Source organism: Peromyscus leucopus, chromosome 1 (assembly GCF_004664715.2).
Source record: "Peromyscus leucopus breed LL Stock chromosome 1, UCI_PerLeu_2.1, whole genome shotgun sequence".
Taxonomy (NCBI): Eukaryota; Metazoa; Chordata; class Mammalia; order Rodentia; family Cricetidae; genus Peromyscus; species Peromyscus leucopus.
Window position 1 is genome coordinate 75,232,590 of NC_051063.1, and position 12,284 is coordinate 75,244,873.

General features: G+C 46.4%; 1 protein-coding gene across 1 annotated transcript in view; it reads right to left on the minus strand.

Moving 5' to 3' along the window:
- Plpp4 (phospholipid phosphatase 4) overlaps positions 1-12,284 on the minus strand; it is a 129,279-nt gene that overhangs the window by 59,335 nt on the left and 57,660 nt on the right. The window contains exons 3-5 of the mRNA XM_028868102.2: positions 11,981-12,071; positions 7,546-7,609; positions 5,549-5,673 (exon numbers count right to left, since the gene is read on the minus strand). Coding sequence (XP_028723935.1) covers positions 5,549-5,673; positions 7,546-7,609; positions 11,981-12,071 — 280 coding nt within the window. The remainder of the gene's footprint in view (positions 1-5,548; positions 5,674-7,545; positions 7,610-11,980; positions 12,072-12,284) is intronic.

The window sequence follows — 12,284 nt, forward strand, 5'->3', positions numbered from 1 at the left end:
ACTTCCACACAAAGAGCATAAAAACCTCAAGACATGTAACTCATTTTACTCTCTGGTGAGAAACTGTGAAAACTCCTCTCCTGGAGGCTGTCCCTGCTCCTGGACTGCCTTTCTAGGGCCCCCTACTCTCATCACATGGCATCCCCACACTAGTGTTTGCCCTCACATTCAAGAAGGGCACAGTCAAGTTCGTCCTTGCCTTCTCCACCCAGTCAATGCTCAGCCCAGGACCCGCCAAATACTCAGGGCTCACAAAGTCAGTTATAATCCATATGCTTTTATATCTTCTCTGCCATACACATGTATCCTGTAAGCAACAACTGTCCCATTTTATACAGTGCCAGAGTTGTTGAAAAGTAAGAGTTCCGGGACTGGAAATGCAAATCAGTGGTACAACATTTGCTTAACAACCCTGAGGCCCTGGATCCCATTTCCAGCACCATTTAAAAACAAACAAGAACTTCATATGTGTGTTTTGAGCGTGCTGGCCTTGTATTAGCTGTTTGTTTAGTGTGCTGGCTGGTGTCCTGGGGTGCTTTCTATGGCTGTGATAAACACCCAGGACTAAAAGCAGTTTGGAGAAGAATAGTTTAGTTGGCTCATACTTCCACATCACAGTCCATCACTGAGGAAGACAGGGAAGAAACTCAAGGCAGGATCCTGGAGCCGGGAACTGAATCAGAAGCCATGGGAGGAACACTGCTTATGGGCTTGTTCCACATGGCTTGCTCAGCCTGTTTTCTTATAGCACCCAGGACCACTAGCCCAGGGATGGCACTGCCCACAGCGGGCTGGGCTCTCCCACATCAATCATTAGTCAAGAAACTGCCCCCACAGACTTGCCTACAGGCCAGTCTTGTAGAGGCATGTTCTCAAATGAGGTCCTCTCCTCCCAGGTGACCCTAGCTTGTGTCAAGTTGACAACAACAAGAAAAAACCCTAACCAACCCAGCCAATTTAAGATAAGAGTTTCGCTATGCAGTCTAGACTGCCCTCAATCCCACGATTCCTCTGGCCTCTACCTCCCTTTCTCTGTAGTCGTCAGTATCCTGCCTTAGTAATGTTTTGTGATGATACTGCTGCTGTGCAGTATTGGTACCAGCAAGGCTGCAGGTCTTTCTCCACAAAGGGCAGATCATAACTACAATTCCATGGGCCTTACATCCCTCTCACAGTTACTCAGCTCTTCCACTGTAAAGGGAAAGCCACCATACAACAAGTGGATGGATGGGCATCCTGATGTTCCAGTACAGAGGGACTGACTATAGATGGGAGCAGTGGCCGGAAGTGGCTCACAAGCTGACACCTGGATGCTATGGCTCTCACCAGAGGTGGGAAGGAGGTCTCGACTCCCACTACTTTGGGAGGACAGCGGTTTCTTTATAGCTTGACAGGACCGTGATTTGTTATCTCCGACGTCTCCCTCATACAGATTTTCCTCTTAGAAGCTGAATTGATACCCAATCAAAAGTTGAGACAATTCACTGTACTGAACACCCTCATATTCAGCCCCTGGAGAAGGCACGATGCTGTCTCTATCTTCTTTAACTACTAAGTTTACAACCACTTGCTCTGTGCAAGTGTGGTCTCTGCTCTTCCAATCAAGGAAACTCAGGCTGTCTCACAGAGCAGATCTCCTGAGAATGCTGTGACGGGGCTTTGCTGCTTGCTGTATGAACACACCACACTAGAGTCATTCAGCTGCTTAAGGGAGATTCAAACCAAGCTCTTCTGTTTCCAAAACAAACTGATGTCTGTTCTTAAGTCTGAAGAAAAACCAAGTGTTCTACAGGATAATATGAGAATGTGGATTACATCCAGCTACCAGCAATCTGTGAATAGAGGAGCCCGACCCACATCTCTTGAGCCTGGGATCCGCCTCATCCAGTCACTCAAGTCTAGACTAGAAAATTGATCTTGTAGGGAACATCGAGTATTATAACAAAATGAGGGTCCACTGAGGTCATCCCTTCTGAGGAGCAAAAAGCCACACCAATCATGAGCACCAATCATAGCACTTATGAGTTTGTCTTGGATAAAGCAGCTCCCTTCAAGCTAATACAAGTCTCACAAGTCAGAGAAGAGTACAAACAGGAAACATCAAAACCCAGAGACTGTGATGGGCATCACTGTGTCTGCCAAGAAGAGCAAACGCTAATGTCTTAAAGAGCATCTGGGGCAAAAGATATAACAGCCTTTGCCCCAAAGTACAGATCCCTGCCAGCCACACATCTGCAAGGCAGGCAGCCAGCGGAAGCCTGTGAGAAAACAAGCTTTTGGTGCAGGAGGAGAGAATACACATCTAAAATAAACATTTCGTTAAAGCTTGGCCACTAATATCTGAGGTCCATAGTCTGCCAGCTTGAGGTGTGCACATGACAGCTACTTCCTGCCCAAGTTCAAATGCACCAGCAGACATTAACCTGTGCTATGGCCCTCAGTCAAATATTTGAAAGAGCCAGGATTAAGATTTTCTATTTTAGGAAAGGTTTCACTTCCTAGTGATCCTAAATTTTAAAGCCCTTTAGAACGCATCATGAGCAGTAAGTCTTGAGGAGATGGCTCAGTTAATGAGGTGTTTGTCATGCAAGCATGAGAAGCTGAGTTAGGATCCCCAGGTCCACATTTTAGAAAAAAGAAAGCTTAGCACGGCGATACATATCTGGAATGCAGACCAGCAAAGCAGAGACAGGTGGATCTCTGAAGCTTGTGAGTCAACCAGCCTAGCCCAATCATTGAGCTCCAGGTTCAGTGAGAGACCCCATCTCAAAGCATAAGGTGGAGAGCAACCAAGGAAGGTACTGCATGTCAACCTTTAGCCTCCACACATGCAACACACACACACACACACACACACACACACACACACACATACACAAATATATATACACCCATGTATATATACACCATACGCAATACACACATACACAAGAAACAAGACAAATCAAAGACAGAGGACATGAGTGAACCCACCTACAGATGACACAGATGGAGAACCTATAGGAGCTGATCCCCCACCCTAAATACTATACCAGATCCCTTAAAATGTTACAGCTTTGGAACCCTTGACAATGAGGGCATAATAACCTACTACAGCAGGAATCTACCTGTCCAGCCGGCATCTAACCACAAAACATACATTCATGTTAACTATGACTTGAGAACAGCAAGGTTGGAAGGAAGCACTCTTGCGTTCTGACTGAAGCCCAGAGCAACCTTGGGCTATACTTTCTCCTATCCCCATGTCCTTGCTGTAGGCACCTCAGTGGCATGATGAAACAGTGGCTTATGGCATTGGATCTGGTTGTTTATGCACTTCCTAGGCTGCTGAAAAAGGCTATCACAAATTTGGTAACATAACAGACACTCATTCCCATACAGCTTTGGACACCAGAATTCCCAAACTGAAAATGAAGACGTCAGCAGGGCCACATTTCTTCTAGGCTCTACAGAAGAACCAATCCTTCAGCATCTCCCAGTTCTGGTAGATCCAGGTGCTCCCTGGCCATGGCTGCATCACTCCATCCTGCTGTGTCTTCACTGAGCCTTCTCCCCACCTCTATCTCCATCCTCCTCTCCTGTCTCCTATAAGGACATCTATCATTGGTTTGGGGAATAGCCTAAATCTAACCGTTTAATATTCTTACCTTGTGGGTCTTTTTTCCTTTGGCAATTAAACACTAAGATTTCTTTAAAGCAAAAAGCCTGCATGGAGAACGGTAAGTGCAGTCTAGTTATTTAACACATCCATTTTCTTATGTAGTCAGTGTGTGTGTGTGTGTGTGTGTGTGTGTGTGTATGTGTATGGTGTGTGTATGTGTGTGGTATGTGTATGTGTGGTGTGTGTGTGGTGTGTGTGTGTGGTGTGTGTGTGTGGTGTGTATATGTGTGGTGTGATGTGGTATGGTGGTGTGTGTGTGTGTGTGTGTGTGTGTGTGTGTGTGTGTGTGTGGTGTGTGTGTGTGTGTTGAGAACTCCTGAAGTAAGTCCCTTGGCAAATATCTAATATTTATTATGGTATTATTAACTACAACCTTTTTAAAAATAAAGTCAGATTTATAAGTTCTAGGACTAGGGCCTGGATTTACTTAGGGGACAGTATTCAACGTACTATAACCTTCACAGCTGTAGGCATTTATTTAGCTAACATGGCATAGGAACACTCCATTGTATTAAATCGTTGAGAGGTTGAAAACACCATCATGCCAGAGGCTGCCTTCCTCGGATGAGTAATTGATCCTGCCTGAGTCTCATGGTCTTGTGTGTAAGAAGACATCAGCCCCAACCAGGAAGGCTGAAGTGCCACAAAAAGGGTTGCTGAGGGTTCCTTAAAGTGTCCGCCACTCCCATAGTTCGTTGACAGACCCTAGTTTCCAGTATCTCCAGGCAAGATGTCCATACAGAGAAGCTTTCTGATGTTCCTCAGTTCAGCCAGTCACTGGTAAGTTGCATCTTTAGCACAGGATTTGGAAAAAAAAAATCCCATTAATGTAAGAGGCCTGCCAAGAGTAAATGCTGGTCAGACGTGTGGTGAACCAAGGGCTTCACAGTCTGACAGGCGCCTTTCCCGTTCCACGCAGTCAGTCACCTGCAGCCGTAGGCTGTCTCCAGTTACCCCGAGAGTCACAACACCACAGACAGCCTGCTACACCTGCTACACCTGTGCGTGTCTAGGGCCATACTCTGTCTTATTTATCTCTGGATTCCAAGCACCAATGTCTGGTGCCCGAGTCATTCAATAAACACTGTTGGAGTGAATGGAAACACTAGCCCTGGAAATAAATAATAACAGGGAGAGCTACGATGGTTACAAGTCCAGATCCCAAGTGCCTTATACTTGAGGGGTTTAATAAAACAATGAATCTCCACCTCCTGCTTTGAAGGGTGCTCCAGAAATGTTAGTAATTACTGTTGCCGACTTTAATCTTCACTCCTACTGAGAACAGAGGCAGTCCTATTTCTGTTAGATACGGTGGGACCCGAGGCTCCGAAAGGTGCACTGAAAGAGCTAAGGACCTGTCACGATTCAGAGATCTGTGCTTTTGCTGCTGTGTCACACTGCTGCTGCCTCAGGCTAGTCTGTGTGTGAGGCTAAGCCAGGCTCCGGCATCTGCAGGATGTGTGTGAGAGCATACACACTTTCACATGCATTATGTATATGCATAAATGTTCCATATTTGTTCACACACACAATATCATAACTTGACCAAAGACTAGACATGAAGCTGATCTGAACATCAGTGTCAAGGAGCTTGGTAAGTCCCCTTTGCACTGTTAAATTCTTGAGTCATGCCATCCAGGGGTGAAATGTCACATGCCACATTCTTCCAAGCTCACAAAAGCAACATACACAACACTATGTGAAGTCTGGAGCCTTGGCTGCCAGCTCTTCTCATGACCTCCCCTGGAACATTATTTTTCATCCACCCCACAGTGAGGAAAACTGCACCATGCTGACATTCAGGCACCAAAACTGTTGTTCTTTTCACTCAAATGCACCCCCCCCCCAAAGTGAGCAGGAGAACAAGCATCCTCGCCTTGAACTTACATGAGGAATGGATGCTGGGGAAGCTTTTGCGGCCCTCGGATACCAGGTCAGGGTCCCCTGTACAGTGCATCTCTGAATTCATCACCCCATCTGGAAAGCAGCGGTAAAAGAAATCGGGGCGAGGTCTACAAAAGACACCATGGACATTTTCAATATACAACGCTGCCATCACAACGAGCCCCAAGCTGATCCCTCCTCCCCACAGCCCCCCACCCTTCTGCAAGTCCCCTCTGTCAACAACCACAGGAGTTTCCCAAGAGCCTCCTTGATACAGCTGCTGGGGAAATCCTCAGGCTTTGGGGCCAGAAAGAGCTCAACTGGAGCTAGTTGTGTAGCCTTAGGGAGATCTCAGTCTTGCCCAGTCTCATTTCTTTATCTGTAAGAGGGAGAATCAATACCTGAGCAAAGGTGCGGTCTTGAGCATTAAATAGTGGGATTTCCGGGTATCAGCAGAGGAGAAGGGACTACCTCTCTACCAAACTAGACCTTGCCCCCAGTCTCTGAGAGTCCAGGACATGACATCCCTACATGCCATTTTTGGTGGTCAGTTGCCTTTCCTCAAGCCGTGGCCCTCAACCTGGCTGGGAAACTTGAAAACTCAGCCACACAGTATGAGTTCAGTGACCCAGGCTGCTGTCTGTGGCTTAAAGCCTGAAGCGGGCAGAGGTCTCTAGAGGAAAGAAGGGCGACTCTGGCCCCGAAGCCACGCCTTCCAGAGCAACCACAGCTAATATTAACTTATTGCTGAGTGTATATGCAGTCAGTACCAGGCACTGCACATTCACCATGCCATATAAAGCCCATGAAGATCTTAGAGGCAGGGTCAGGGGTCTGAAGGAGATGACACTCCTGCAGAGATCACTCATGAGCAGTATGTGGCAAACACAAGCTGGGAGCCTTAGAATCGAATCCTGTGCTCAACATTTGACCACATGTTCTACTCAAGTAAGGATTCTAGTGTGGATATGTGCCAGGCCACTACTCTGTAGCAACTCAACTAGTATTTCTGTGCACATAACATGGGTAGGTTTACTAATACTGCGAGCATGTCTCCCTTTGACATTGCACACTGGGTCATTGTTATCACATACGGACTCATACACTGAACCTCCTAGCTCTGGGATCTAGGTAAGATGCCTCTATGATCTATCAGCACTTGTGCTGTCTTTTCCAGACCTGGCCAGTGTTTCTCCAGTGTGGTTGTCCACCCACTCAACCAGAACCTCAGGGGGTGAGCCCTAGAACCAGCCCTTCATCTGGGTCCCAAGTGCATGTTAAGCATGGAGGGATCTGGAAGGACATCCCAGTACAGTGTCTTTTATTCACCCAGATTTACCCATATTCTACCCCTTGATGCCTAGCTTAGCACCCGTACCATGCCAATAATCTATAAATGCTGAGGTTGTACATTGAATCTCATTTGTTCAAGGCCAGGAGCTAGTAGTCGGAGCCCCAGTGAGCTGCAGTATTGAGAGGCCGTGGGGCTTCTCATCGCTGCAGAGACCGACTCTCTACCAGAGCGGCCAGAGGACAGGGAAAGCAAATGGACACCAGAAATCATTTCTCAGGAGTAGTAAGAGAAGTGTGTCATAAAGCCAGATCTGAAATGCCAACCCATACATCTCCTCCCAAAGAAAACAATTCATAAGTGATCTTATTAATTTGTTAAAGGCCAAAACTGACAAGTATATAAGCCTGGCCAGATGCTGGGAGAGCAGTGGAGTGCTCTGGAAATGCCAAGTGCAGGCTTGGGCCAAAAGAAAGTGTGGCCAGTCAGCCAGTGGATACTTTCTTCCTAGTGAACTCCCTAAAATAATGAGTTCATCGTTCAAAGGAAAGGAAAGGTCTGTACTGAAGGTCAGAAATCCCAGAAGGGTAACAATTTAAGGGAAAATCAGACACTGTGGAATCTGTCCTACCCAGTGTCCTCTGGCCATGGTTCCCATAGAGATGAACTTGGTAGTATAAGGGAGCATTTGTTTCTTCTTGAGACTTACCTTCCCACTATTAATTTAATAGTGTTTGTGCAGACTCCATTCAAAGCAAGAGCCAAGGACACCGCTACAAAACAAAACCAACAGACAGAAAAAAAAAGAGTTGGGTCTCACATTAAAAAGTCATCACCACTCGAAGCACCACCACCATCATCACCATCTAGCACCATTATCACCAGCACCATCAACATACCATCATCACTACCATCATCACCATTATTGTCACCCATCACCATCACTGTGACCATCACTATCATTACCATCACAACTATCATCATCATCACCACCTCTAACTGCACTTAGTTTGTGATCACAGAGTTGTTAAATAATACTTTTGGAACATGATGGAGCTTTGTTGCTAGGGAAAAATATAATTGGGGCAGAACTATGGAGGTTGTCCCATAAAATGCCACATTCCTATGACATGAAATCTTTCCTTCTTGACCAGAATTTTCAGCTTCACAAACAAGCCCATCCATCACTTTCTAGCCTGATATAAACAGATTTAATACAACAACAGCGTGTAGAATTTCTTTTACTCGTAGCAAGACATAACTTTTTTTTATTACCTCCTGGCAATTTCCCCAGACATAATTCGAATCAGAGCAGCTGCCAGACTCCTTCTGAAGAGCAGGACAGCCTTGCTAGGCCTCTGTCATCCCTGACCCATCACCTGCCAACAGCTGTCCATCACTGTTTCCAAGAGGGCAGAGAGTCCAGGAGGTAACTTTCGTCATCTAAACCAGCAAGAACTTCTAGAATATATGAGTTTAAAATATACAGCCCAGGGACCTTCTCCCAGTAGCCTGAAAATCTATTAGATCAGGTGCAGACCAAACAGAAGGGGAATCAACACCCTTTCCTACACAAACCGTGCCCTGGCCTCCTACAGTTTGTTAAGAGGACTGAAGGGCACAGTCATCACCGCCAGTGTGATGAAGGTCAACTGTCTTACGTTAGCAACAGAAACTCAGGGAGGCGCTCTTCTGCTCTGTTGAGTAATAAAACATGTGAGCTACCCTTTCTCTTTGGCAAAATTTAACTCCTTGATACCAGCAGAGATTTGTGTAAGATGAGCCCAGTGGAGGGACATTTTCACGAAGGCCCTTCATCAAGTGATTCGTTATCATCAAGGGAGACAGATGAGTCGCTCTACATGCAGAAAGTGCTGTGGTATAGCCATCCCAGCCACCAGGGCACACGCTACTGAGATGGAGACAAAGCCACGCACTTTTAGCAGGTTGTAAGAAACAGAAAGAATGGGGGAGGGCTGAGATGAAAAGGAAAAACTAACACCTGAGTGGAGATGAAGCATTCCTGGCCATATATGAATGGAATGGGAAAGGGGACAGGTCCCTGTTGGAGAGCTGGACATGAGTCAGTACTACAGTCCTGCCATCAAAACGTCAAACGTGCAACCCGGGGGTATAGACTGGCTCTGAGTGCGGAGAACATGAGAAGGTCCAGTGACTACAGTCTTTACATACAGATCTTTCCTGTTGGAAATGCCAGCTTCCTTCTCTTCTGCAGAAGAGATAAAAACCCCTAGGCTGTCTTGGCTGAGTTCTCCCAGAGTCCTGACAGCGAACAAACTGTGAGCTAGCATGGACATGACAGTGGTGGGCTTTTCCCTGTTAGCGCTGGCCCTGCTGTGCTTTCTAGGGGAGCGCCATGCCTTCTTATCCTAGGAGCACGGCCTCAGCCATCTGTGAGCAAGCATCACTGGCTGATCTCTCATCGTCCCACATCAATCTTAGGGAACTTCATATACAGCTCCATTGATCCAGAGCCCAACACACCCCATAAACACTCGGGGCTGAGTAGACTTGTAGTCAGTACAGTCTTTCCAAAGGCTTGAAGTAAGTGAGCTAGAAAACACCAGCAAATACGCTGTGTGATCCAAATGCTCGAAAGAGACAGAGAAGGATGGTAAGCTAGAGTGATGACATTTGGGAGCGTGGGAGTTGCTTTAGCATCCTGGAATTACATGGGACTGATGAATTTTTATCTGAATGATACAGTTTGACAGGGTACTGAGGGGAGGGCAGCAAAATGACAGGGTACTGATGCAGGGATCTTTCGTGAGGTATCTCTTCCAATGTTCCTCATTCTCTAGAATGAAGACTGGGCTCTGATCAGATCCTTGGTGCCCGGAAAGCCAGGAGAATACACAGCCCCAGGCAAGAATACTTGCTGACTACCAAGAGCCCCACAGGTCTAGCTCACGTGGTATTTTTTACATCTGACAGCACCATTTTGACTGATGGATCAGAAACACAAACAAGAATGACTGATAAAGAAATTCAAAGTGGCATGTCCTACAGCTTGGTTTGCTTGGGGCTGGTTCTGAGGGTACTAGGAGTTTGGGGGGGTATGCCAGAGGACTTGAAAGCTTTCGATGTTATTTTTGTAGTTTTAGGCAGCCCAGCATGCCAGTCTTTCCATATCAGAGTTCCTGGTTATTCTATAGCCCGAATGCCTGCAAGCTAGACGTTGCACAGGGGAAACACCGCCATTCTTGTCTGTATGTAGCAGTGGGGAACACTTGGGGCTCGGTTGCAAGTGCCTGAGTTAAAATCTTCTATATATCCTCAGTACAGAAGGACAACTAGCCTCCCCTCCCTGAGAGAGTTCTGAATTCCAGGCTTGATTCGAAACCACCTAGTTTTCCGACTTTGATGTAGAAGGTCGCCCTTCCTGCCTCCAACCCTTCCTGAAAGCACTGGTTGTTTGCAACCTCTGTGCACACTGCTGGCTTTTCGTCATTTTCTGGACAGGAACTCATCGATTTAGGCAAACAGAACAGCCAATAATTCCTTTTTAGTTACCGTATAGGAGGCAGAGTATGGTGCTCAATTTTGAAGCGTCACCCTAAGGGAGATTTAGCTGGGAATGAAAATGTCTAGAGGAGGTAGCCAGGGCTGCTTAGAGACATCACAGGGACACAGCTCCATAGCCAGCAGTAAACTATAGCCACAACAGTGACAGCCATTCCTACCCACTGTCATTTACCTTGGGACTCTATGTGAGGGATCAGCTACAATATAACATGAGGTGAAGGGATTCCCAAACCAACAGAGAGGGTGCCCAATAGAATGCAGTAAGGACCACAGGAATAGCCACCCAAATACTGCCCTGCCACTAAAGCCAGGCATGGTAAAGTACCAATGCCCCCACGCCCCATGAAAACACTTAAAACTTTCTGTCATCACAACGAAAGAGACCCAGGTCATGTGACCAAACTCTCAGTCTACAGTTTAGCAGCCTGGAGCATGCACCTGACCTGACAGAGAGAGGGAGCCTATAACCGCAGGCTGGCCAGAGTCAGGACTGCTTTGCTTTCAGCCTGGAAAAACAAGGGAGTCAACGTCTCCATCTAGGAGCCTGGGACCAAAGAACAGAGTGAGCATGGGGGGGGAGCATGTTCAGCACCACGGCTGAACAGTCAGACGTGCAGGGAGAAAGCAACACCACTGTGAGCCCACGGCCCGCAGGAAGCAAAGGTCTGGGGCAGAAGAAACCAAGTCCAGGCTGGGGAGGAGACAGGAAGTGGGGGAGATGAGGGCGGGCATAGTCGAGACAGAGCAGGTTGTGAGATCTTGACACTACAGCTCTTCCCCACTGCAGCCCCATGGGGCACTGCTGTGTTAGCCCCCCTTTGCTTGGAGTTGATAAGATTGCTTATTTTAGCTCTGTCTTTAAACCCATTATTTACTCGAGCTCATTTGAAAAGGAAACTCAACATTATTCTTTTCAACTAGACAGACTTAACTAAAGCTTGGTTACATAAAAATGGCCTCTATTCTTCCTCCTTTAGACACACACTCTGCCTCATTCATTCTCCCTCACTAGGAAAAGAGAGGAGTGTTGTGCTGCATTTTCCTCTCCCTAAGCCCAGTAGTTAACAAACACATCCCTTAGTGAGGAACCTCGGTTTCCAGACTTACCACCCCAGAGGATGGCAAGTCCATAGAATATACTAAACCCAAGCTTGGGATGAAGGTCTAGATAATTTATTTAAAGTATATACATATCCAATTTAGTTCTCCAGAGGATTAAAAAGCTAGAGATTTAGACACAGGTTAAATTACCTTGCTTGCTAGAACACCCCAGTAGGATTGACTGATTCATTCATTCATTCATTCATTCATTCATTCATTCTCTCTCTCTCTCTCTCTTTCTCTCTCTGTGCACGTGTGATCCATGCACATGCAGGCATGCTGGGCACCTTCTGAGAATGTCCGCTTGTGAGTGCCCTTTACTTCACATTGACTTGGCACCTTTTAAGCTTATCTTGTCTTATTTTCCCAGAGTTTAATTTTGACCAAAGGGGAAAAAAAATCAGTTGGGTGTAAATGAGTTAGGTTTTTCTTTTCCAAATGTGATTATCTAATTAAGATCATTCCCAGCCCCTAAGCAAGAACTGTGAATACTCTACCCAAGAAGGCTTCCTTAATTTCAGTCTTGTCTGTCCGCCGGATAATTTTCACCACACAAATGACAGCCAAGGGCGTGAGGAAAGAAATTGCCTGGAAGAGACAACAAATAATCCCTCATGAGGACTCTGAGTTGCTTCAGATGTAGCAATTCTTAATTAGTCCCCATCAACTTCAACTCGCTAGTCAAATGACCTTACCGAACTGACCTTAAACAAAGAAGGGCAATTTGTCTATCTACAGTGAAAACACAGGCTTGGGAAACTAGAGGTCTGATTGCAGGTTCTAATTGATTTGTAATTGCTC